Here is a 27,143-nt window from a genome sequence, read left to right as displayed (position 1 = left end):
ACAGGGGGCAGATAGAGGACAGACAGGGGCAGATAGAGGTCAGACAGGGGCAGATAGAGGACAGACAGGGGCAGATAGAGGACAGACAGGGGACAAGTAGAGGACAGAAAGGGGCAGATAGAGGACAGACAGGGGACAAGTAGAGGACAGACAGGGGCAGATAGAGGACAGACAGGGGGCAGATAGAGGACAGACAGGGGGCAGATAAAGGACAGACAGGGGGCATATAGAGGAGACACAGGGGGCAGGTAGAGGACAGACAGGGGGCAGATAGAGGAGACACAGGGGGCAGGTAGAGGACAGACAGGGGCAGATAGAGGACAGACAGGGGACAAGTAGAGGACAGACAGGGGGCAGGTAGAGGACAGACAGGGGCAGATAGAGGACAGACAGGGGACAAGTAGAGGACAGACAGGGGCAGATAGAGGACAGACAGGGGGCAGATAGAGGAGACACAGGGGGCAGGTAGAGGACAGACAGGGGGCAGATAGAGGACAGACAGGGGGCAGGTAGAGGACAGACAGGGGCAGATAGAGGACAGACAGGGGACAAGTAGAGGACAGACAGGGGACAAGTAGAGGACAGACAGGGGCAGATAGAGGACAGACAGGGGCAGATAGAGGACAGACAGGGGACAAGTAGAGGACAGACAGGGGACAAGTAGAGGACAGACAGGGGCAGATAGAGGACAGACAGGGGGCAGGTAGAGGACAGGAGACACGCAAAAATACACAAACAATGATACACAAACATAGACACAAACACACACACACACACACAACACACACACAGACACACAAATACACACACACACACACACACACACGCACAAAGATACACACATACACAATAATTAAATCTTTGCCTCTGCTATTCAAATGTTTCCATGCATCACAACTATTAAGCAGTTACGTGGAGCCTCGCCTTCGTAGAAGAACAATTAGATAAATGTTCTGCTCTAAACTTAACATGAGTTTTAATTACTGGGTTCAAACTCAAAATGTCACTGGACAAGTTTCACCTGAGTTAACGACTCTGAGTAAGCTTCCACACACCTAGCGTCCAAGTACGTGAAAGGGAGGGACGTCTCTGGCTCTGACATCATCATGATCGTCACTCATTCGTGATTCCTCCTGCATCTTGGTATATATATACACAGGGTGAAGAGACGAGGACAGACAAGGACAAAGTCAAAGAAGAAGAAGAAGAGACAGACAAAGAGAGAGAGCTACTGCAACTGTCAAGGAAACATCGTCACTTCACTTCAGAATCTGAGTGAGTATTTCACTTATGACTCAGTGTTTTTTGTGATTTCATTTCATTTTAAATGTTTATTTAGCTTTTATGTGTAATATGTGCATATGACCCTGTTCCTGTCATCGTCTCTGTTACTGTGGGTTTTGGGTTTGATTCAATGTCTCATAAACCCACAGCACCAGTCACAGCTGGAATGTGTCCGACAGCTTTATAGAGTGAAATCATTTCAAATGAACAAGATCCGATGTAGTTCAAGAGAAGTACAGAGGGTTTTTAGTCAAATCAACTGTATATGATACTTTCATGCTGACAATATTTATTATTCTAAAAATATTCGTGAAGATATTAACAGTATCTTTTCAACTACTTCATTCTCTCACATAAGATGGTCAGATTCAGTTTTGGAGAAGAAAGCGGAGGAGAACAGAGAGCATTCAAAATGATCGCCAAGACTTTTCTCTTTGTTGTGATACTGATTGGTAAGTTATTATTTCTATGTAATTAAGTTGGAAACTATGAACTCTGAATTATATGAATGAATTCTGATCATACTCTGAAATGGAAACAGCATCCACCAGCCAGACAGCAGAAGGAAGCCTGAGGCTCAGGTGCCCCAGAAGTGGAAATCCAAGTGCCCCGACATCCACCACAGCTGGTCCAACAACTGGTCCCACAGCTGGTCCCACAGCTGGTCCCACAGCTGGTCCAACAACTGCTCCCACAGCTGGTCCAACAACTGGTCCCACAGCTGGTCCAACAACTGGTCCCACAGCTGTTCCCACAGCTCGACCAGCAACTGCTCCCGCAGCTGCTCCCACAGCTGGTCCCACAGCTGGTCCAACAACTGCTCCCACAGCTGGTCCCACAGCTGGTCCCACAGCTGGTCCAACAACTGCTCCCACAGCTGGTCCAACAACTGGTCCCACAGCTGGTCCAACAACTGGTCCCACAGCTGTTCCCACAGCTCGACCAGCAACTGCTCCCGCAGCTGCTCCCACAGCTGGTCCCACAGCTGGTCCAACAACTGGTCCCACAGCTGGTCCCACAGCTGGTCCAACAACTGCTCCCGCAGCTGCTCCCACAGCTGGTCCCACAGCTGGTCCAACAAACAACCCAACAACAGGAAGCCCAATCGCAGCAGCACCTGGCCAAATCTCAAATACAACAGTGGCAAGCTTGACAGCTGCAGCAACGGCAGCAGCAGCAGCAGTAGCAGCAGCAGCAGCAGCTACGGCAGCAGCGGCTGGAGCAGCCTCTTCAGGATCAGATGCGGAAGATGCTGTAGCAGCTGCAGTAGCCGCTATCACTGCTGCATTAAATGCAGCTGCAGCTTCTGAAGGACCACTAGCAGGACTATCACCTGCCTTTGCTGTTGAAAGAGCAGTTAAAGCAGCTGACAAAGCAAAATTAGCAATAAATGCAGCGCTAAAAGCAGCTTCATCAGCCCCAGCATCAAAAGCAGAAATGTTACGAAAAATAGTCGAGGCTTCAGCAAATATATCAGCTGCAGCAGATAAGGTAGCTGCAGCTGTTGTTGCAGCTAACAATTCAGCAACAGCAGATTCAGCAAAGTTAGTTGCAGCAGCTGCAACAGATGCAGCAGAGGCTGCATCAAGAGCTCTAGCTGCATTGCAGGTAGCATTATCAGAAAACAAAAATGCAACATCCGAAACCAACACTGACTCACCATTTGTGCAAGCATCAATGTTAGCAGCAGAAAAAGCAGCAGAATTGGCTGCAGCAACAGCAATGAAAGCAAAAGAAGCAGCTGAAGCTGCGGCAGATGCAGCAACAGCAACATCTGTAGCTGAGTCCATCGAAAAGGCAAGAGAAGCAGCTGACAAAGCCAGGGAAGCATCACTGATTGCAAAGGCCGCTGCAAAAGCAGGAGAAACAGCAGCGGCTGCTGCTGCTGCCGCAACTGCCATTTCTGTTGCAACGCCACTGATTCCCACAACAACAGCACCAACAACAATGATGACAACTACAGGATTATCTACTACTACCACAACTACAACAATACCTTCATCACTACCACTAACATCACCCACACCAGCGCTCACATCAGGAGCAACAACTATACAGCCAACAACAGACGGCGCAACAACAACACAATTAACAACAGCATCGCCCATAACATTGTCACCAAGAGGAACAGCAACAGTGAAAGCAGTATCAGTGGCTGCAGCAGCAGCAGCTACTGCAGCAGCAGCAGGAGGAGCCACTTCTGTAGTGGCTGGAGCCACAACAAGCCCAGTTGCAGCAAAAGCCATACAAGCTGCACAAGATGCAGCCACAGCTGCCATATTACTGTCCAAAGGACAACCATCACCAGCAGCAGCCGCATTTGCAGCAATTAGGGCTGCCAATGCCGCCAAAGAAGCAGCAGTCGCAGCAGCTCTTGAGGCAGCAGCAGCACCAGCAGCAAAGAGAGAATCACTCGCAAGACTAGCAAATGCATCATCAATAGCTGCACAGGCTTCTGAAGAAGCAGCAGCCGCAGCAGTGCTGGCAGCCTTTGGTAACACAACAGCTAATGACAAAGTTGCACAAGCTGAAAAAACAGTGGCTGAAAAAGCAATAATAGTTGCAGGAATATTGAAATCAGAATTATCATCCGTAAGTGGACCCACAGCAGCATCCATAGGTTTATCCTTATCAGCAGCGCAAGCAGTGGCAGCAATGACAGAAGCAACAGCACTGATTGCATCGACAGCAACAGGGGACTTGGTAGTAGCAGCAAATGCAGCAGCAAAAAGCTCAGCGGCAGCAGCAAGGGCAGCGGTGGGGGCACTCCCAATTAAAGTCGTGGGTGCAACCACAGGGCAACCATCAAATAGTCAAACAACACCACCAGTGACAGGAGCCCCATCAACAGCACCCACAGAAAAACAAACTGCAGCAATTATCGCCTCCACCTCAGCAGCAGCAGCAGCAACTGCAGTGGCCGCCTCAACAGCAGCAGTCACTGGAGCAGCAACCAAAGAATTAGAAGCTGCGATAACCCAGGCACGAGCAGCAGCTCGAGCTGCCACCTTAGCAGCAGATGGAACAGCATCAGTATCCCTGGCAGTAGCAGCAGCCGAAGACGCTGCAGAAGCAGCAGAAGCAGTAGCATTAGCAGCCATACAAGCAGCAGCAAGTGCACCTGCATCAATTAGAGAGGTAATGGCAAATATAGCCAAGGAATCATCAAAAGCTGCAATGGCAGCAAAGGCAGCAGCAACAGCAGCAAAAGCAGTCAACGAGGCAACTTCAGCAGCAGCATCTCAAGAAGCATTGATGGAAACAGCAGAAGCTGCCAAAGAAGTGGGGAAATCATCCAACGATGCATTGGCGACATTATCAGCAATCCCAGCAGGAAAAGCAGCACAAATGACAGAAGAATCACGTTCAGCAATAGCAACAGCAAAAACAGTGGCAGTCATCGCAGGAGCAACAGCATTGTCAGTAGAATCAGTAGTAAAGGCAGCAACAGCAAACAACTCTGAAATAATGACATCAACTACAAATGCAGCAGCAAGAAGTGCAACAGCAGCAGCAAGGGCAGCAGTGAGGGCACTCCCAATTAAAGTCGTGGGTGCAGCCACAGGGCAACCATCAAATAGTCAAACAACAGCACCCACAGAAAAACAAACTGCAGCAATTATCGCGTCCACCTCAGCAGCAGCAGCAGCAACTGCAGTGGCCGCCTCAACAGCAGCAGTCACTGGAGCAGCAACCAAAGAATTAGAAGCTGCGATAACCCAGGCACGAGCAGCAGCTCGAGCTGCCACCTTAGTAGCAGATGGAACAGCATCAGTATCCCTGGCAGTAGCAGCAGCCGAAGACGCTGCAGAAGCAGCAGAAGCAGTAGCATTAGCAGCCATACAAGCAGCAGCAAGTGCACCTGCATCAATTAGAGATGTAATGGCAAATATAGCCAAGGAATCATCAAAAGCTGCAAAGGCTGCAAAGGCAGCAGCAACAGCAGCAAAAGAAGCCAGCAAAGCAGGAGCATCTCAAGAAGCATTGATGGAAACAGCAGAAGCTGCCAAAGAAGTGGGGAAATCATCCAACGATGCATTGGCGACATTATCAGCAATCCCAGCAGGAAAAGCAGCACAAATGACAGAAGAATCACGTTCAGCAATAGCAACAGCAAAAACAGTGGCAGTCATCGCAGGAGCAACAGCATTGTCAGTAGAATCAGTAGTAAAGGCAGCAACAGCCAACAACTCTGAAATAATGACATCAAGTACAAATGCAGCAGCAAGAAGTGCAACAGCAGCAGCAGGCGTTCAGCTTTCACTGGTATCAGGGACAAATGTAACCCCTTCTACAGCAAGCCCCACACCAGGCAGCAGTGCAGCACCAACCTTGGCAACAACAACAACAACAGCAGCATCACCTGCAGCAGTTAAAGCAAAGGAAACTGCAGTCGTGGCGTCAACAGCAGCAGCATCAGCAGCGGCTGCAGCCGCCTCAGCAGCTGCTGCAGCTTCTGGACCAGCAGCATCCACAGCAGCCAGGAATGCAGCAATAGCTGCAAAACAAGCAGCAAAGGCTGCTGCATTAGTTGCAGCAGGGGCAGCACCAGTGGGAACAGCAGCTGCAGCAGCAAGAAAAGCGGCTGAAGCTGCAGATCTGGCAGCACAAGCAGCCGTAGACGCAGCATTAAAAAAAGGAACAGCAGGACAAACGCAACAAGCAGCGCTGATAGCAGCATCAGCAATTAAGTCAGCAAATGCAGCAAAAACAGCAGCAGCAGCAGCAACGTCGGCAGCAGCTGCAAACGCAAATCAGGCAACAATCTCAGGAGCTGCTGAAGCTGCCAGATCAGTGGCCACAGCATCAAAAGAAGCAGTACAACAACTGCAGGACGTTTTATCACAGGCCACAGGCTCGACCGCAGCAGAGAAAGCAGCAATAGCAGGGGCACAGGCAGTGGCAGAGATGGCACAGGCAACAGCAACAGTAGCCACAACAGCAGCGGAAACAGCAGTAGACGCAGCATCAGCAACATCAGCAACATCCGCGGCAGAACTCACAGCAATAATGACATCAGCAGCACAAGGGGCGGTGACATCGGCCTCAGCCGCAGCAACAGCAGCAGAGGCCCTCGCTGACCAAACCGAGGCAGCAGCAGCAGCAGCAGCAGCAGGTGGATCTGGGTCTGGGTCTGGGTCTGGGTCTGGAACTGGATCTGGGTCTGGGTCTGGGTCTGGATCTGGATCTAGCTCTGGGTCTGGGTCTGGAACAGGATCAAATTCAGGAAGCAACACAACAGGAGCTGCGAGTTACAATACGATCAGCCTGGTTTCTGTGGTGATCTCCGTCATCGCTGCTCTGCTTCTGTGAGGAGCAACATGACGCAGCTGCTGCACTGAGGGACTGACACGTTCTATTGTAGAATATCAAGATGTATTTATTCCTTTATTTTATCTCCAATTCATCGTGTGTGTACCAAAATTATGAACATTTTATATTTGTCTTTGACAGGTCAGAAAGGTTGGATCAAAGGAAATGAGAAAGGGAACAATGATCAATATTTGAATAATCACTAATCAGTAATAGAGATATTCGACACTTTAAATGGCTGTAAATTATCATATTTATTATCCTATTTATTGTTAGCATGGTTTGTACTGAATGAAACTTTTCTTATTCTATAGTTTATTGCAATTCATATTCGTAATTGTGACTAATTTTTGATTATAAATGAAAACAGCTGCTCTTGATCTAATTCATGAAAGAATGTGATTATGTCTTCATCAATAAATGAAAAATTACTGCATTTTGCTTTGATCGTTGTTTTCTTTGCCGAGCAGCTCAAGCCCATCGAGGTTCCTCTGACTTTAATATGTGTTGAAAGACATTTGGTGAAGTTTTGGGGCTTTTAAATAAAAAGTACAATGATTACGGTTCATAAACACAATTTGTATATATAGCATAAATATGAAAAATTATTTAAGAGGAAGAAATTAATTAAAAACTGATATTTCCTCTGTCTGAGTGGCTCCAGCTGCTCCTGAGATGTTACATTCATCATAACATGAGGTCCCTGTCCTGGCTCCCAGGAGCCCCCTCTCATCTCTGGGGCCCTCTCATCTTGTGGGGCCCCCACTCATCTCGGGACCCGGCTCATCTCGGGGCCACTGGACTGGCTCTGCATAAGATCACAATCAAAATCAACTTCAGCTCAACCAGTGTGCTGTGCAATAGGTAGCCTTGATGTTAGCTAATTTCTAATAATCATTAAATATGATAACAATAATAAATGTATTAATTAAGAAAAATGAAATTATTAATGAAAAACAGTACAATTATCAATTAAGATTAATACAATTTGTAATTATAATCTATAAAAGACGGGGCACCACCCTGGTATCAGGGACCAACAATCAAATGTAAAGATCAGTCTCATTTAGATCTAGTTCAATTAGAAATCTCAATATTTACTATTAAAGATTATATAATGAACACTGAAGGTTATGGAGTTCTTGGCAGTGTAAAGGTTGGCAAAATTCACGCATGCAACATTAATGGAAAAACATCAGAGAAATGCAAGAGTCAGAGAGATATGCACAGAAAGCCTGTGAAGAGCATTACAAACTAACCTGTGTGAGTATAGATGTGTGTGTGTCGGCGTGCTTTCAAAATGGCGGCTGGCCACAAGATAACACCCTTCCCCCTTTGGGAGGTTTGACCACATGGAGTGGGGTTCAGACTTAATTAGGTGAAGAGTTATGCATGTGTCTGTGTGTGTGCCAAATTATAGAAAGTTACTGGAGTGGATGCAACGAAAGACTGTGGAGAGCAGAACAAACTAGCATTACTTTTGAATAACCAAAATATCACAACACAAATCAAACTTATAAACACCACACAAAATCAAATAAACAGTCTTGCTTAGCCTAGTATAATTGTTAAGCCCAGTTGTGTAACTCGTCCGTGGAAAGGGGATGAAAGAAGTTGCTGTGCAGTTCGCAGTTGGGTTAGGTCATCGGGCTGGTTGGGAGGCTCCTGCCTTAGTGGTTCTGTTGAACTGTGCAGCTCAGCTGCTGGTTGAAGTTTTCCTGCAGGACATCGAATCGCTACTAGGAGTTTGGCAGAGCTTGAGTTGCGAGGAGGTTTCTTTGGTGAGATGAACTGGAAGCTGCACCTTTGTGCTCCTCTCGAAGAGTTGGATGGAAAGAGAAGATACGAGAAACCAGGCTTCTCCCCTCGGCGATGCAGGAAAAGAGGCTGGCAGCCATCCTCTGGCAGGGATTGTAGAAAGAGATAGAAGATGGGGAGACCTGGCCTTATATTTGCCGGGGACCTCACAGGTCATGGGGTCCAGAGTGACCAATAGAAGTTGACCCTTGTGTCTCTGGTGGCTTTTCACACCTCTGTGTGAAGTTGAGGCATCCTGAGAGACTGAGTTCCCTTTGCACTGTCCGGATCACAGGACATGCGGTTTCAGGCTTTTGCTTACCCATATAGACCGAAGAGGAAGCCTTTGGTTTCACAAAAACCCTAACCCAACCAGTGACAACATTCACATGTTAATGCCTCACTTTTAATCATCAAATACTGATCAAATTAAATGTAAAGTCTTCCTAATGAATGAGCAGTTTTACTTTTTAATACTTTTACTTGGAGTTACGTATCGTCCACATTCTGGTTTTCTACTATTTAAATCAAGTGAGTGAAGCGAGTGCTTTATCCACCACTGAGAACATTACGTACGTAATAAACTTGTAACTGGGTGTATGATCTATAGTCTCTATGTATGACTATTAATAATAATTATCTCTGAAACACATTTTCCAGAAGTTCAGCTCGGTCACATCTCTTTTATCTGTCATTGTGTTGTTGGAAAGAGTTTTTTGTGGAACCACAGGCCTCCTTTACGGCCTATATGTGTAGTCAAAAGCCTGAAAACAAGAATGGTCCCTTTGTTCAGGAGAACTACTTAAAAGCAAAGGAACTCAATCTCCCAGGATGCAGCAGGTCCTTTTGTTCCAGACAGTTTCACCCAGAGGTGTGAAAAAGCAACCAGGGTCAACTCCAATTGGTCACTCTGGCCCAATGATCTGTGAGGTCACCCGGCCAATATAAGGACAGATCTCCCCCTCCTAGCTCTCTTTCCTCAAACCTTCCAAGGAGGAAGGCAGCCAGGTTCTCCTCCTGAATCGGCAACAGGAGAAACCTGATTTCTCCAGCTCTTCTTCTCTTCCCATCCAACAAGAGGAGGTCAACGTTGCAGCTTCCAGCTCATCTTACTAAGGAAACCTCCTCGCATCTCAAGCTATACCAAACTCCTAGCAGCGACTCGATGTCCTGCAGGTAAGAACTTCGAACCAGCAACTGAGCCCCAAAGCTCAACAGAACCGCGAATGCAGAAACTTTACGACCAACAAGAAGACTTCACAGAACTGCAAACTGAACGGCAACTTCTTTTCTCCCTTTCCAATGAATGGTAACAAAACTGTTAAGGTGTGAGTCAGGTTTGGACCCCAAAGCAGACACAGACAGGTAGGTTGTAGAAGAATGAACAGAGTTTATTCATCAATCAATCAATCAAATTTTATTTGAATAGCCCATATTCACAAATTACAATTCATCTCATAGGGCTTTAACAGGGTGTGGCATCCTCTGTCCTTAACCCTCAGCAAGAGTAAGGAAAAACTACTAAAAACCCTTTTAACAGGGTAAAAATATGTAGAAACCTCAGAGAGAGCCACATGAGAGGGATCCCTCTCCCAGGACGGACAGAAGTGCAATAGATGCCACGTGCAGGAAAACATCATCAAGATTAAAGTCTTCAAGATTAAAGATTAAAGTCTCTAGCAGCATTTGATGAGGGTAGACATCCCGAAGGACAACCCCAACATGACATGCCAAGCAGTCCCGCTGCAAGCACAGTCCATTGTCAGCAACCATCCAGACCACGATCCACCATCCAGACCAGACGCCACTCCAGTCCTCAGTCACCGTCCACCGCCGCCCACCAGGACCCATCACAAGCCACCACCACGGTCCTGGTCCACCGCCCGTGCCCAATGCCAACGCGACACAGGGTCCGCCACCAGCACCACGATCAGCCCAGAATCCGCCACAATGGATCCACCACCGCGACCCCCGGTGTACGATCCACAAACCGCAATCCATGGTGCGGCCACAGAGGCCCTGGATCTGCGGGTGATAAAGCAAAGGGATTCCGGGGAAGGGGGATAGGGATGGAGAAGAGGAAGGAGAAGCTGGAAAGAGAAGCTCCGTGTGTCATGTGTCATAAAATAGAACAAGTAATGTTCTGGCGCACTAATTAGCTCTAACTATAAGCTTTATCAAAAAGGAAGGTTTTGAGTCTACTCTTAAATGAAAAGATGGTATCTGCCTCCCGAACTGAAAGTGGTAGATTATTCCACAGCCGAGGGGCTTGATGGCTAAAAGCTCTGGCTCCTACTCTTTTTTTAGAGAATTTAGGGACGACAAGTAGGCTTGAATTCTGGGAGCGGAGTGCTCTAGCGGGTTTATAAGGTACTAACAGCTCTTTAAGGTAAAAAGGCGCCATATTATTAAGGGCCTTGAAGGTGAGGAGGAGAATTTTAAATTCTATTCTAGATTTAACTGGAAGCCAGTGTAGCGATGCTAATACTGGAGAAATGTGCTCTCTTCTCTTTGTTCTCGTCAGGACACGTGCTGCGGCATTTTGGACAAGCTGTAGAGTCTTTAACGACTTACTGCTGGAGCCAGATAATAATGAATTACAATAGTCCAGTCTCGATGTAACAAAGGCGTGGACTAGTTTTTCTGCATCTTTTTGGGAAAGGACATGTCTAATTTTGGAAATATTACGTAAGTGGAAAAAAGCGGTCCTAGAAATTTGTTTTAAGTGAGAATTAAAGGATAAATCAGGATCAAAGATCACTCCCAAGTTCCTGACGGTTTCATTGGAAGCAAGGGCAATGTCGTCTAGCGCAGCTATATCATTAGATAATGCATCTCTAAGGTGTTTGGGGCCAAGTATTATAACCTCTGTTTTGTCTGAGTTTAATAAGAGAAAATTGCGGGTCATCCAGGTTTTTATGTCCTTGAGACATGTTCGAAGTTTAGTTAATTGATTACTTTGTTCAGGTTTTATTGACAAATATAACTGGGTGTCATCCGCATAGCAGTGGAAATTTACCGAGTGTGTCCTGATAATGTTTCCTAGTGGAAGCATATATAATGAGAATAAAATTGGGCCGAGCACAGAGCCCTGTGGAACACCATGGTTTACTTTGGTGCGCACAGATGACTCATCATTAATTTGCACAAATTGGGAGCGATCAGAAAAATACGATTTAAACCAGTTAAGGGCGGTTCCATTAATGTTAATTACTGTTTGAGTCTTTGTAATAGAATTTGATGGTCAATTGTGTTAAATGCTGCACTGAGATCTAACAGAACGAGGACAGACACAAGTCCCTGATCTGAGGCTATTAAAAGGTCATTAGTGACTTTTGCCAAGGCTGTCTCTGTACTGTGATTGGCTCTAAACCCCGATTGAAAGTCTTCATATATATTATTTTCCCGGAGAAACTCACACAGCTGATTGGCAACAACTTTTTCTAAGATTTTAGAGACAAAGGGGAGATTAGATATTGGTCTGTAATTGGCTAAAACCTCTGGGTCTAGGGTGGGTTTTTTGAGTAGGGGTTTGATGACAGCTATTTTAAAAGACTGTGGTACATAACCTGATGATAATGACAGATTGATGATGTTAAGTAACGAACTATCAATTAGGGGCAGAATTTCTTTAAGTAATTTGGTAGGAATGGGATCTAAGATACAGGTTGTTGGTTTAGAACCTGAGATTAATTTGGTAAACTGATCACGGGTGATCAGAGAGAAGCTGTCTAAGTAATGGGTAGGATTCTCAGCCGTTTCTGAGATCTCTGTTGTTGGGAGGGTATTAGTGCCAATTGAGGGCAGGAGATGGTTGATTTTATTTCTAATAGTTTGAATTTTATCATTAAAAAAGGTCATAAAGATATTGCTATTTAGGGATCGAGGAATACTGGGTTCGGTGGAGGTGTGACTCTCTGTCAGCCTGGCTACAGTGCTGAAGAGAAACCTGGGGTTGTTTTTATTCTCTTCTATTAGTTTTGAATAGTAGGCGGCTCTTGCTTTGTGGAGAGCCTTTTTTACTATTCTTCCAGTCTATTAGATTTTCAACATGGTTGCTGGAGCGCCACTTCCTTTCTAGTTTTCTTGATAATTGTTTTAACTCATTTGTCTGGGAATTATACCACGGAGCTAATTTACTATGTTTGACATTTTTCTTTTTTAGAGGCGCTATTGAGTCTAATGTTAATCGTAATGAGTCTGCAGAGCTATCGACGAGGTGGTCGATCTCAATGGAGCTCAGGGTTTTAAAGAATTTGTTGTTTATATCTACTGCTAATACGGGTTTAAATGTAATTGGGATTATTTCCTTAAATTTAGCTACAGCACTATCAGGTAGACATCTAGAAAATGAATTTTTTATTAGTGGCATATATTCAGTTATTGAAAAATCAAAGGTTATTAAATTATGGTCTGATAGAACTGGATTGCGCGGAAGTACTGTTAAATTTTCAATTCCGACACCGTACGATAATACAAGGTCAAGTGTGTGGTTACCACAATGAGTAGGTTTGTGCACACACTGACTGAAACCAATAGAGTCTAGTATTGAAATAAATGCTACGCTAAGGCAATCTTTATTATTATCAACATGAATATTAAAGTCACCAACAATAATAATTTTATCGGTCTTTAGGACTAAGTTTGATAAAAACTCAGGGAATTCCTTTAAAAATTCAGTATAAGCCCTGGGAGCACGGTAAACTACGGCAAATATGATTGGCTGTTGGTGGTTCCTGGATTGGCGTGGAAGACTAAGAACCAGACATTCAAATGATTTGTAGCTGAGTTTAGGTTTAGGATTAATTGATAGACTGGAGTTAAAAATAGCAGCAACTCCACCTCCTCGCCCAATTTCTCTAGGAACCTGTGAATTGATATGACTGGGGGGAGTAGATTCATTTAGACTGACATATTCATCAGGATGCAGCCACGTCTCAGTGAGGGACAGTAAATCTATGTTGTAATCGGAGACTATTTCATTAACTAAAAGAGCTTTTTTTTCCAGTGATCTAATGTTTAAAAGACCACATTTAAAAGTCTGGGTTTCCTGTATTGTTTCAGAGGTTGTTTTTATTTGTATTAAATTTTTGTGTGGAGTTCTCGCTCTGTTATTGTTTAATTTCAATAATTTAATCGGACGGTGAACAGACACAATCTCTATGGGGTTTTGTGATTGATCCAGAGGGAGCGCAGAGAAGTGTTTAGCACTGCAGCTCTGCTTCCTGGTCCCAACTATGGGTTGTCATGTAATAGACTGAGTAATATTCCTAGATAAGAGAGCTGCTCCATCCCAAGTGGGATGAACGCCGTCTCTCCTAACAAGACCAGGTTTTGTCGAAAAAGTTAGCCAATTATCTATAAAGCCCACGCCGTTTACAGGACACCACTTCGACAGCCAGCGGTTAAAAGACAACATGCGGCTAAACATGTCATCACCTGTTGTATTAGGGAGCGGGCCAGAGAAAACTACTTTGTCCGACATCGTTTTAGCAAAAGCACACACGGACTCAACATTAACTTTAGTGATCTCCGACATTCGAAGCCGGGAGTCGTTGCTGCCGACCTGAATTATGATTTTATTGTATTTACCTTTTTTAGTTTTAGCCATTAACTTAAGTTTAGATTCGATGTCGCCGGCTCTGGCCCCTGGGATACAATTAACTATAGTCGCTGGTGTCGCTAACCTGACGTTTCTCAGAACCGAGTCGCCAATAATCAGAGTCTGTTTATCAGCGGGTGCCTCGCTGAGTGGAGCGAATCTCTTTGAGACGTGAGCTGGTGGCTCTTTAATCGTGGGCTTTTTAAGTCTAGCACTATGCCCCCTCCGGGTTGTCACCCAGCTGCCCTGCGCTCCCGGCTGCACGGGACTAGTCTGGGGACTGCTAGTTAAGGCTAAGCCACGTGATAAGCTAGGTGGCTCCGCGGCTAGCGGGAGCCGGCTAACTACAGCTAACGGAGTTTCTAAGCTGCTGAGCCGAGCTTCTAAGTCGCTAAGCCGAGCCTCCATCGCTATCAACACACTACATTTATTACATGTACCACTACTGTTAAGGGAGGCAGAGGAGTAAGTAAACATAAGACACTCGGAGCAAGAGAGAGCAGTGGAGCAACAGGGAGAGAGAGAAGACATCGCTGCTATAGAGCTGCGAGGGTGAGCTCAAACAGAACACAGAATCACTAAGCACGATAGAGTAAGGGTTGGTATGTGCGAGTGTTTAACTACAGACCGGTGATTTTAGCTGTAGTGCTACAGAGAAACAGTTGTGTTTTAGCAGCGGAGCTAATTCGCAGAGCGACCACCACCAGTGGCAAGAAAACAGGAAATGACGCAGCACGCTTACCGTAATGACGTCCCTGATCTCTAGGGTCTTGTATGAGCTCAGAGCTGTCAATTATTGTAGGTAGGTAGGTGCAGGCTGGAGCGGCAGGGTGCTGGCTGGGAGATCCTGGACGAGACCGAGATGAGGCGCCGAGCGGAGAGACACACGGAGATTCATCGTAGACGGAATAATCTGGCAGTGAAGAGGAGAAACGACCAGGCCTTTATGGAGGGGATGATGAGATGGGATTGTGCGCAGGTGTGTCTCGTCCGCAGCAGCAGGAGCCAGCCACGCCCCCTGCCACACACAACCTGCAGAGGGAGAAGAAGAAGGGAAGGAGGAGATACAACAAAAACACACAACAACAAAACACCATCCTCACAGTACCCCCCCCTCAAGGGACGCCACCTGGCGGCCGACCCGGTCTCTCTGGAAACCGGGCATAAAAGTCATGAAGGACAGAAGGGTCCAAGATAAGGGAACGGGAAATCCATTGGTGTTCCTCCGGCCCATATCCCTCCCAATCTACCAGATATTGGAAGCCACGGCCTCTCGACGAACCCTGACCCTGATCGACAAACGTCCATCACTGTGTTTACCGTGTACGCAGGGTGGTCATCAATGTCAAGGGTGGGTGGCGGTGGCTCGTCAGGAGGACTTAGGGAACTGGTGGACACTGGCTTGAGGAGAGAGACGTGGAACGTAGGGTGAATCTTGACTGACAGGGGAAGTTTAAGTCTTACTGGATTAATGATCCGCTCAATCCCAAACGGACCAATAAACCTCGGGGGAGTTTCTGTGATTCGGTCTGGAGAGGCAGATCCCGGGATGACAGCCAAACCTTCTGTCCCGGCTGGTAGTCCAGAGCCGGGGTACGGTGGCAGTCAGCCACTCGCTGATTGCCAGCAGCTGTACGGACGAGGGCTGCCCGGGCCTCACGCCAGATCCGACGAACATGTTGAAGGTGCTCCTGAATGGATGGCACTGCCACGTCAGCCTCCTGGGATGGGAAAAGCGGAGGTTGGAAACCATTAGTAGCCATGAATGGAGACATACCTGTGGCGGAGCAGACCAGGGAGTTGTGAGCGTATTCAATCCAGAGGAGGTGTGTGGCCAAGGACGCCGGATGTCTAGCTGTAACACAACGCAGGGCCGCCCCCAGATCCTGGTTTTCCCGTTCTGTCTGGCCATTGGTCTGCGGATGGTAACCGGAAGATAGGCTGGCCGACACCCCCAACGCCTGGTAGAACTCCTTCCACGTCCTGGCGGAGAACTGCGGACCCCTGTCCGATACGATGTCCACGGGAATGCCATGAAGGCGGAAGACGTGCGTGACCAGAAGGTTGGCGGTCTCCAGGGCGGTAGGCAGCTTGGGTAGTGGGATGAAGTGAGCCGCCTTGGAGAAACGGTCAACCACGGTAAGTATGACTGTGTTGCCTTCAGAGGGAGGTAAGCCTGTGATGAAGTCCACCGCCACATGCGACCAAGGGCGGTGAGGGATGGGTAAGGGATGCAGTAATCCAGCAGGAGCTTGATGAGATGCTTTGCTTCGGGCGCAGACAGAAAAGGCAGTGACGAATTCTCTGGTATCGGCCACCATGGAAGGCCACCAGAACCGTTGTTGGATGAGGGCCAGGGTCCGCCGAAAACCAGGATGACAAGCAATACGGGAGGAGTGTCCCCACTGCAGGACTGGAGATCTGACCACAACGGGAACAAACAACCTGCCTGCAGGACAACCTTGTGGAGCCGGCTGGTCCCTCAGGGCCCCATGGACCACACCCTCGATCTCCCAGCCCGCTGCTCCAACCACACAAGCGGATAGCAAAATGGTGCTTCCCGACGTGTCCTCCGCAGGGAGGGCAAACTGACGTGACAGCGCGTCCGGCTTAATGTTCTTCAACCCTGGTCTGTAGGTTAGTGTGAACTGGAAACGCCCCAGGAACAACGCCCACCGAGCCTGGCGAGAATTGAGCCATCGGGCAGCACGGAGGTACGAAAGGTTCTTATGATCTGACCAGACAATGAACGGATGAGTGGAACCCTCAAGCCAGTGCCTCCATTCCTTTAGCGCCAGCACGACCGCCAGCAGTTCCCGGTTCCCCACGTCATAGTTTATCTCCGCAGGTGAGAGCTGGCGGGAGAAAAAGGCACAGGGATGTTGTTTCAGGTCCGACGAGGAGCGCTGCGAGAGCACGGCTCCAACCCCGGAGTCAGAGGCATCCACCTCCACAATAAACTGTAACGAAGGGTCAGGATGAATCAACACAGGTGCAGATGAAAACAAACATTTTAGTTTAGCAAAAGAACTCTCGGCCGCCGGACAACAACACAAAAGGCACTTTAACTGACGTCAGTTGGGTAAGAGGTGTGGCAACTCGGCTATTGTCCCGGATAAACCTGCGGTAAAAATTGGCAAACCCGAGAAACCTCTGAAGTTGCCTTCTTGATGTAGGAGTAGGCCATTCGGCCACTGCCTTAACCTTGGCAGGGTCAGTCTTTATTTTGCCCTTCTCCACCACAAAACCCCCAAAACTAACAGAAGAAACATGAAACTCACATTTTTCAGCTTTCACATAGTCTATTCTCCAGGAGTCTCTTTAAAACTAAATTAACGTGTTGAATATGCTCCTGGAGATGCGGGAGAAAATCTGAATATAATCAAGGTAAACGAACCCAAAACAATTCAGCATGTCCCTTAACACATCATTAATCAGGGTTTGGAACACAGCAGGGGCATTCGTGAGGCCAAAAGGCATGACTAAATACTCGAAATGTCCAACGGGAGTTATAAATCCTGTTTTCCATTCGTCCCCCTCCCTAATTCTCACCAAATGGTAAGCGTTGCGGAGATCCAATTTTGTAAAAATAGTTGCTTCGTGCAGGGGGCCGAACGTAGTCGATGAGAGGGAGAGGGTACTTGTTCTTCACTGTAATGTCATTCAGACCCCTGAAGTCTATACATGGGCGAAGCGATTTGTCTTTCTTCTCTACAAAAAAAAGAACTGCCCCCAGTGGCGAAGACGAGGGACGAATGAGTCCTGTGGCTAAAGAGTCCGTGATGTATGATTCCATGGCCTCTCGTTCAGGTTAAGATAAATTGTACAGTTTGCTCGAAGGATAAGGGACGTTCGAAAGTAAATCGATCCCACAGTCGTAGGGTCTGTGGGGTGGAAGAGATAGAGCCCGGTCTTTACTGAACACCTCCTTGAGGTGATGATATGCTGAGGGAATGGAGCTGACGTCAACTGGCTTGGGAGGAGAAGGTGAGGTAGATAAAGTGGACGGGATGGCGAAGTGCAAACAATGAGAATGACAAAATAAACTCCAATCAAGGATGGAAACAGTGGACCAGTCTATGTGAGGATTATGAAATTTTAGCCATGGCAACCCTAAAACTACTGGGGAAGCTGGAGAAGGAATAAAAAAAAAAGAAATAGCTGCATGATGATTACCAGATATCATAAAAAACTAACGGGCACAGTGCGGTGGGTGACCTGTGCTAGAAGTCTTCCATCTAAAGCAAATACCCTCTTAGGGTGAGGAAGGAGCTGACAGGGAATGTGCACCTGAGCAGCAAAACTTAATAAAATAATTAGTCAATAAAGTTATCATCCGCCCCCGAATCCACCAGGATGGATAGAGGACGGGAGGTCTGGTCCCACGAAACAGTACCTTTAATCATAAGCCGAGGAGACGAACAGAGAGAGGACTGGCTCACCAACGCTCCTCCAGTGGATGGTGAGTCCCTCTTTTGGCAGAGATGGGCAATGCACTCGTAGATGTCCATCCTACCCGCAGTAGACACAGAGTCCTTGGAGACGACGACGTTGACGCTCCCGCGGAGTAAGTCTCGTCCTCCGCAGCTGCATGGGTTCCTCGGAGCCGGGAAGGGAAGTTGCCGTCCGAGGAGGAATAACGTCGGGCATGACGGTGGTCGTGGAGAGGGCGTAAGCCCCCGCTGAAGAGGTCTCAGTGTCCGAAACCCGGGAGGGGTGTGACTGACCCGACCGGATCTCTCCCTGCGCCGCTCGTATAGGCGAGAATCTAACCGGAATGACAGAGAGATTAGCTCATCTAACGAGGAGGTCTCATCCCGAGCGGCTAATTTGTCTCTCAGCTCGTCTCTAAGACTCCGGAGAAACACCCCCTGTAGCGCTCGCTCGTCCCACCCGCTCTCGATTGCCAGAACGCGGAAGTCGACGGAGTGCTTGGCTACGGAGTTCTCTCCCTGACGAAGCAACAGGAGCCGGCTACCAGCCTGCTTGGTGCGCAGAGGATGATCGAAAACTTCAAAAATTCCTTAGAAAACGAGGAAAAAGGAAAAAAAAACGGTGAGTTGCTATGAGACAAGGCTACAGCCCAAGCCGCGGCTTTCTCTGAAAGGAGACTCATGACGAATGCTATCCGCGACTTGTCTGTAGAATATGTGAAAGGCTCATGATCGAAAACAAGGCTACACGGAAAAATAAACTCTCTACCGGACCCTGACTGACCAGTAAACCTGGCCGGCGTGGGGATGAAGGGTTCCCGAGGCTGGATGGGAAGAACGCCCGGTGAAGCAGCTGGAGGAGGTGGTGGAGTTGGATCCGGCGCTGGAGCGGAAGATGGAGCCGTCAGCGTGGTGAGGTGAGTGGACAGCTGCTCCATCCTGCCGCCGATCCGTGCCACGTTAGCGGTAAGGTTGTTGAGAGCCTCCATCACCTCGTGCAGAGCCTGTTCGTGCTGCCCCACACGACTTCCTTGGGAAGACAGAGCCAGTCGGAATTTTTCCGCGTCTGCGGGGTCCATGTTTTGGCCAGATTATTCTGTTAAATTGTGAGTCAGGTTTGGACCCCAAAGCAGACACAGACAGGTAGGTTGTAGAAGAATGAACAGAGTTTATTGTAGGTAGGTAGGTGCAGGCTGGAGCGGCAGGGTGCTGGCTGGGAGATCCTGGACGAGACCGAGATGAGGCGCTGAGCGGAGAGACACACGGAGATTCATCGTAGACGGAATAATCTGGCAGTGAAGAGGAGAAACGACCAGGCCTTTATGGAGGGGATGATGAGATGGGATTGGGCGCAGGTGTGTGTCGTCCACAGCAGCAGGAGCCAGCCACGCCCCCTGCCACACACAACCTGCACAGGGAGAAGAAGAAGGGAAGGAGGAGATACAACAAAAACACACAACAACAAAACACAATCCTCACAAAAACTTGGCTTAACATTTATACTAAGCTAAGCAAGACTGTTTATTTGATTCTGTGTGGTGTTTATAAGATTGATATGTGTTGTGATATTGTCTTTATAAGTTATTTGAAAGTAAGGATGGTTTGTAATGCTCTTCACAGGCTTTCTTTGCATATCTCTCTGACTCTTGCATTTCTCAGATTGAACTTCTACACAGACACACGGATATCACTTCACCTAGTAAAACCTTCCCCCGCTATCGGTCGTAAAGCAACTTCAGAAGAAGGGGGGGGCTATCTCTAGGTGGTCAGCGACCATTTTGAAAGCATGCTAAGGAAGGTGTGAACTTTGGCCAAGCAACCATTTTGAGAGCACCCTGATTTACATAGGCACACACACACTCACATCTTTGTTTAGTTAATGCGTGCTAGTAATTTGTGTTTTTATACTTTATTATAATAAATGTTTAACTTTCACAAATGTTCTTTCATTAATGTTGCATAAGTGAATTTTGCCAACATCTACACTGTCAAGAACTCCATGACCTTAACTGTTCTTTATATAATCTTTAATAGTAAATATAGAGATTTCTAATCGAACTAGATTTAAATGAGACTGATCTTAATCAATAATTTGGCTATCTTTTCCCTTCCTTTGAAGAGTAGTGCCCCGAGGTAACTTTAACCAACTAAAGTTATGATTTAATATGAATATTTTAAATTTTAATGTTTTATATTTATATTTTGATAACCAAATTTATTGAATGCCTAAAGGCACACCATTCTATTGTTGTGCAATAGTAGTAGTAGATTTGACGTTGGCTAATTATTAATAATCATGAGAAATGATTATTAAAGTAGAAATTATTTGTTAAAAATAATTAAAAATTATAAAGCTAGTAATTAAGAATAGTAAAATAATTAATTAGAAATGATACGGTTATCAATTAATAATGGTTAAATAATTAATGAAATCAATAAAATTATCAATTAAGAATGAAACAATCTGTAATTAATGCTTATCGTAGCGAGGCACCACCCTGGTTACAGGGACCAACGAGTCAAACTATAGTTATCAGTCTCAAGTGATAAAAGTTAAATTAATAATCTCAATAGTTAATATTAATGATTATATAATAAACAATGAAGGGTTTTAAGTTCGAGCACAGGCTATAGTAATCCAGCTGTATTCACATACACATGTACAAATAATCATAGAAATACAAATACTTTAATTACAAAAGTATTTATTAAAAAGGGGAAATAAAGTTAGTGTTATTTCAATGATTCTTCATTTAACAAAACCAATATTTCAAAGATGGCAACAGCAGCAGCACTTATCACAATGGTCACACAGGTAATACTGGGTATCTACTGGTGTGTGTGTGCGTGGTCGTGTGTGTCTGCCTGTCTGTGTCTCTATGTGTGTGTGTGGGTGTGTGTGTCTAAAGAGAAAGGGGAGTGGCTATGGCGTAATGACGAGATCACGTGGTGACGAAGTCTGGCCAAGATCAGGATGTTACGTTCACGTACTTTCAAGATGGAGGTTTATGAATGAAGCCATGTTGCGAAAAGCAAAATGGCTGCCGGTCACTGAACTTAACAAAGGGGATCTTTAGACAAAGGGATTTCTTATCTCCTGGTTCTGGCGCCGAATGGCGTCGAGATGTATCAAGGCTCCTTAAATCTAGAATTTTCTATGCCACATGAAATATGTAAGTGTAGGTCGGGACGTGTGTAAAAACAGGTTTAGGAGAAAAGAGAGAGAGAGGGAGAGATAGAGAGATCAGGAAAGCTCTCAAAACATCGTCAGAGACAAACTTCCGGCGAAGCGGGCAGTCCAGTTACGTGAGATTTATCTTTTAACAGATGTAAATCTCCGCACAATATCTCTGACGGTAACACTTTAAAAAGGGAAGTGCCGGCTTGTTACGCGCGCTTCTCAGAACATAGTAAACTAAGGAACCGGATGTGACGTCTCCAGTTCGCCACGCGTTACACAGCTAAAAACAGATCAGCGATCTACAAACAAACACTCAAATAAACATGACACGCTAAGTATTTAAACTAGTCTCTGCCCAGACAATAAAGCCTTTTACTGTGACCTTCGCGGTGTTGCTTGCGCGTGTCGCGGTGATTTTCGGGAAGTCCAGTGAATCTCGTGTTGTGTTCCTCGGGGTACATGCGGTCAGCGAATCCTCGGAATTAGGTGAGTGAAGTCCTGGCCTCTTAAGCGGGGCTCCGCTGGGTCTCGTGGTTGCAACGGAGGTCAGCGCTGGGCCGAATAGAGCGAACTTCTCTTGCTCTTGGAACGGAATTCGGCCTCGTCTCTTCTGCAGGGATGATCAGCTGTGGCGCTGTTGTGGGGATCGTGAAAAAATAAAGTCTGTGATCTCAGCCGGCGAGTGGACTTCCTTTGGCGATCTCCTTCAAGTTAAAATAACAAAAAGTCCTATCAAAATAAAACGTCGACTGGATAACGAAATAAAAGAAAATGGAATTAAAACAAACGTCTGTAATTGCTCCCTAAAATTACCTCTGGATCAACTAACTGGAAAGGTCAGCTCTATCTTCAGGGAATCGGGAATGGGCCGCGATTATTGATGAGCAGCCCCTCTTATTAACCTGTGGAGGCCCAGCCTCCTTGAGGTGTTGTCATGGGATGATGCTGGCTTTAAGCCAATTGAGTGTCAGAGGTCAGATCAGAGTGGGAACGGCCAGGAGCAGAGCAGGGGTTTCTGGGAAAACCCCAGGGAGGAAGTTACTACCAGAGGAGATGCTATCTCCATGCTTGATCTTAGCTGGAAACTGCTGGTTTCATCTTGGCTCACAGGCCTTACTTTTACGACTCATTGTGTGGATCCCACCACATGGCCAGTTCAGCAGGGACTCTTGCCCAACACTATGGTAACACTTTTTTCAAGCATTATTGCACAACAGTGTATAAACCGCAGCACATTCCTCTGAGCTGGTGAAAGGAGCATCGTGTGGTGTGAGGCGTGGTGCCACCCACACAACTTCACAAGACAACACAAATAGTGCAATTAGTACATTCAAGTACATTACGTACAAGTATGAGAGACGCCCTGAAGCCTCAGAGACAAGGACACATCAACAGCAGCTAGAGGACAGACAAGGGGCAGGTAGAGGACAGGAGACAGACACACACACACTCACACACACACACAAACACAACCACAAACACAAACACACACACAAACACACACACAAACACACACAGACACACACAAACACAAACAAACACACACAAACACAAACAAACACAAACACACACAAACACACACACACACACAAATGCAAACACACAGACACACACACACACACACACACACACTCACACACACACACACACACACTCACACACACACACAAACACAAACACATACACACACAAACACACACAGACACACAAACACACACAAACACACAAAGACACACACACACACACAAACAAACACACTCATACAAACAAAGACACACAGACACACACACACACAAACAAAGACACACAGACACACACACACACACAAATGCAGACACACAGACACACACACACACTCACACACAAACACAAACAAACACACACAAACACACACAGACACACACACACAAACAAACACACACATACAAACAAAGATACACAGACACACACACATACACACAAACAAAGACACAGAGACACACACACACACAAACAAAGACACACACACACAAACACAAATGCAGACACACAGACACACACACACTCACACACACACAAAAACACACAAAAACACAAACACAAACACACACACACAAACACACAAAGACACACACACACAAACACACACAGACACACACACACACACACATAAACAAAGACACACACACACACACACACACTCAAACAAAGACACAAACACACACACACACAAACACACAAACACACACAAACACACATACAAACAAAGATACACACATACAAAAAAAGACACACAGACACACACACAAACACACACACACACACAATAATTAAATCTTTGCCTCTGCTATTCAAATGTTTCCATGCATCACAACTATTAAGCAGTTACGTGGAGCCTCGCCTTCGTAGAAGAACAATTAGATAAATGTTCTGCTCTAAACTTAAACACATTGCAGATATCAAAGGGACGATCATAATAAAGGTCAACAACAAGTCATCAGTTTTAATTACTGGGTTCAATCTCAAAATGTCACTGGACAAGTTTCACCTGAGTTAACGACTCTGAGTAAGCTTCCACACACCTAGCGTCCACGTACGTGAAAGGGAGGGACGTCTCTGGCTCTGACATCATCATGATCGTCACTCATTCGTGGTTCCTCCTGCATCTTGGTATATATATACACAGGGTGAAGAGACGAGGACAGACAAGGACAAAGTCAAAGAAGAAGAAGAAGAGACAGACAAAGAGAGAGAGCTACTGCAACTGTCAAGGAAACATCATCACTTCACTTCAGAATCTGAGTGAGTATTTCACTTATGACTCAGTGTTTTTTGTGATTTCATTTCATTTTAAATGTTTATTTAGCTTTTATGTGTAATTTGTGCATATGACCCTGTTCCTGTCATCGTCTCTGTTACTGTGGGTTTTGGGTTTGATTCAATGTCTCATAAACCCACAGCACCAGTCACAGCTGGAATGTGTCCGACAGCTTTATAGAGTGAAATCATTTCAAATGAACAAGATCCGATGTAGTTCAAGAGAAGTACAGAGGGTTTTTAGTCAAATCAACTGTATATGAGACTTTCGTGTTGACAATATTTATTATTCTAACAATATTCATGAATATATTAACAGTATCTTTTCAACTACTTCATTCTCTCACAGATGATGGTCAGATTCAGTTTTGGAGAAGAAAGCGGAGGAGAACAGAGAGCATTCAAAATGATCGCCAAGACTTTTCTCTTTGTTGTGATACTGATTGGTAAGTTATGATTTCTATGTAATTAAGTTGGAAACTATGAACTCTGAATTATATGAATGAATTCTGACCATACTCTTAATACACAGGGCAACCATCAAATAGTCAAACAACAGCACCCACAGAAAAACAAACTGCAGCAATTATCGCGTCCACCTCAGCAGCAGCAGCAGCAACTGCAGTGGCCGCCTCAACAGCAGCAGTCACTGGAGCAGCAACCAAAGAATTAGAAGCTGCGATAACCCAGGCACGAGCAGCAGCTCGAGCTGCCACCTTAGCAGCAGATGGAACAGCATCAGTATCCCTGGCAGTAGCAGCAGCCGAAGACGCTGCAGAAGCAGCAGAAGCAGTAGCATTAGCAGCCATACAAGCAGCAGCAAGTGCACCTGCATCAATTAGAGAGGTAATGGCAAATATAGCCAAGGAATCATCAAAAGCTGCAAAGGCAGCAGCAACAGCAGCAAAAGCAGCAGCATCTCAAGAAGCATTGGTGGAAACAGCAGAAGCTGCCAAAGAAGTGGGGAAATCATCCAACGATGCATTGGCGACATTATCAGCAATCCCAGCAGGAAAAGCAGCACAAATGACAGAAGAATCACGTTCAGCAATAGCAACAGCAAAAACAGTGGCAGACATCGCAGGAGCAACAGCATTGTCAGTAGAATCAGTAGTAAAGGCAGCAACAGCCAACAACTCTGAAATAATGACATCAAGTACAAATGCAGCAGCAAGAAGTGCAACAGCAGCAGCAGGCGTTCAGCTTTCACTGGTATCAGGGACAAATGTAACCCCTTCTACAGCAAGCCCCACACCAGGCAGCAGTGCAGCACCAACCTTGGCAACAACAACAGCTAAAACAACAACAACAACAACAACAACAACAACAACAACAACAGCAGTACCTGTAGCAGTTAAAGCAAAGGAAACTGCAGTCGTGGCGTCAACAGCAGCAGCATCAGCAGCAGCTGCAGCCGCCTCAGCAGCTGCTGCAGCTTCTGGACCAGCAGCATCCACAGCAGCCAGGAATGCAGCAATAGCTGCAAAACAAGCAGCAAAGGCTGCTGCATTAGTTGCAGCAGGGGCAGCACCAGTGGGAACAGCAGCTGCAGCAGCAAGAAAAGCGGCTGAAGCTGCAGATCTGGCAGCACAAGCAGCCGTAGACGCAGCATTAAAACAAGGAACAGCAGGACAAACGCAACAAGCAGCGCTGATAGCAGCATCAGCAATTAAGTTAGCAAATGCATCAAAAACAGCAGCAGCAGCAGCAACGTCGGCAGCAGCTGCAAACGCAAATCAGGCAACAATCTCAGGAGCTGCTGAAGCTGCCAGATCAGTGGCCACAGCATCAAAAGAAGCAGCACAACAACTGCAGGACGCTTTATCACAGGCCACAGGCTCGACCGCAGCAGAGAAAGCAGCAATAGCAGGGGCACAGGCAGTGGCAGAGATGGCACAGGCAACAGCAACAGTAGCCACAACAGCAGCGGAAACAGCAGTAGACGCAGCATCAGCAACATCAGCAACATCCGCGGCAGAACTCACAGCAATAATGACATCAGCAGCACAAGGGGCGGTGACATCGGCCTCAGCCGCAGCAACAGCAGCAGAGGCCCTCGCTGACCAAACCGAGGCAGCAGCAGCAGCAGCAGCAGCAGGTGGATCTGGGTCTGGGTCTGGGTCTGGGTCTGGAACTGGATCTGGGTCTGGGTCTGGGTCTGGATCTGGATCTAGCTCTGGGTCTGGGTCTGGAACAGGATCAAATTCAGGAAGCAACACAACAGGAGCTGCGAGTTACAATACGATCAGCCTGGTTTCTGTGGTGATCTCCGTCATCGCTGCTCTGCTTCTGTGAGGAGCAACATGACGCAGCTGCTGCACTGAGGGACTGACACGTTCTATTGTAGAATATCAAGATGTATTTATTCCTTTATTTTATCTCCAATTCATCATGTGTGTACCAAAATTATGAACATTTTATATTTGTCTTTGACAGGTCAGAAAGGTTGGATCAAAGGAAATGAGAAAGGGAACAATGATCAATATTTGAATAATCACTAATCAGTAATAGAGATATTCGACTCTTTAAATGGCTGTAAATTATCATATTTATTATCCTATTTATTGTTAGCATGGTTTGTACTGAATGAAACTGTTTTTATTCTATAGTTTATTGCAATTCATATTCGTAATTGTAATTGTGACTAATTTTTGATTATAAATGAAAACAGCTGCTCTTGATTTAATTCATGAAAGAATGTGATTATGTCTTCATCAATAAATGAACAATTACTGCA

At 46.2% G+C, this 27,143-nt stretch overlaps 1 protein-coding gene across 2 annotated transcripts; it reads left to right on the top strand.

Moving 5' to 3' along the window:
* The first annotated feature begins 564 nt into the window (after positions 1-564).
* On the top strand, positions 565-27,143 carry LOC128462002 (uncharacterized protein DDB_G0271670). Of its 2 annotated transcripts, XM_053447220.1 has the most exons (4): positions 22,949-23,030; positions 24,276-24,391; positions 24,756-24,852; positions 24,939-27,143. In XM_053447220.1, exons 3-4 carry the CDS (start codon positions 24,756-24,758, stop codon positions 26,699-26,701), a joined length of 1,860 nt encoding a protein of 619 aa, XP_053303195.1. In that variant the 5' UTR covers positions 22,949-23,030; positions 24,276-24,391; the 3' UTR covers positions 26,702-27,143. The 2 variants fall into 2 exon arrangements, with proteins under 2 accessions (XP_053303196.1, XP_053303195.1); XM_053447221.1 differs by lacking the exons at positions 22,949-23,030; positions 24,276-24,391 and adding an exon at positions 565-1,275.

Source organism: Pleuronectes platessa, chromosome 18, assembly GCF_947347685.1.
Source record: "Pleuronectes platessa chromosome 18, fPlePla1.1, whole genome shotgun sequence".
Taxonomy (NCBI): domain Eukaryota; kingdom Metazoa; phylum Chordata; class Actinopteri; order Pleuronectiformes; family Pleuronectidae; genus Pleuronectes; species Pleuronectes platessa.
The sequence above is the reverse complement of the archived record's forward strand: the minus strand, read 5'-3'. Positions and strand labels throughout refer to the sequence as shown.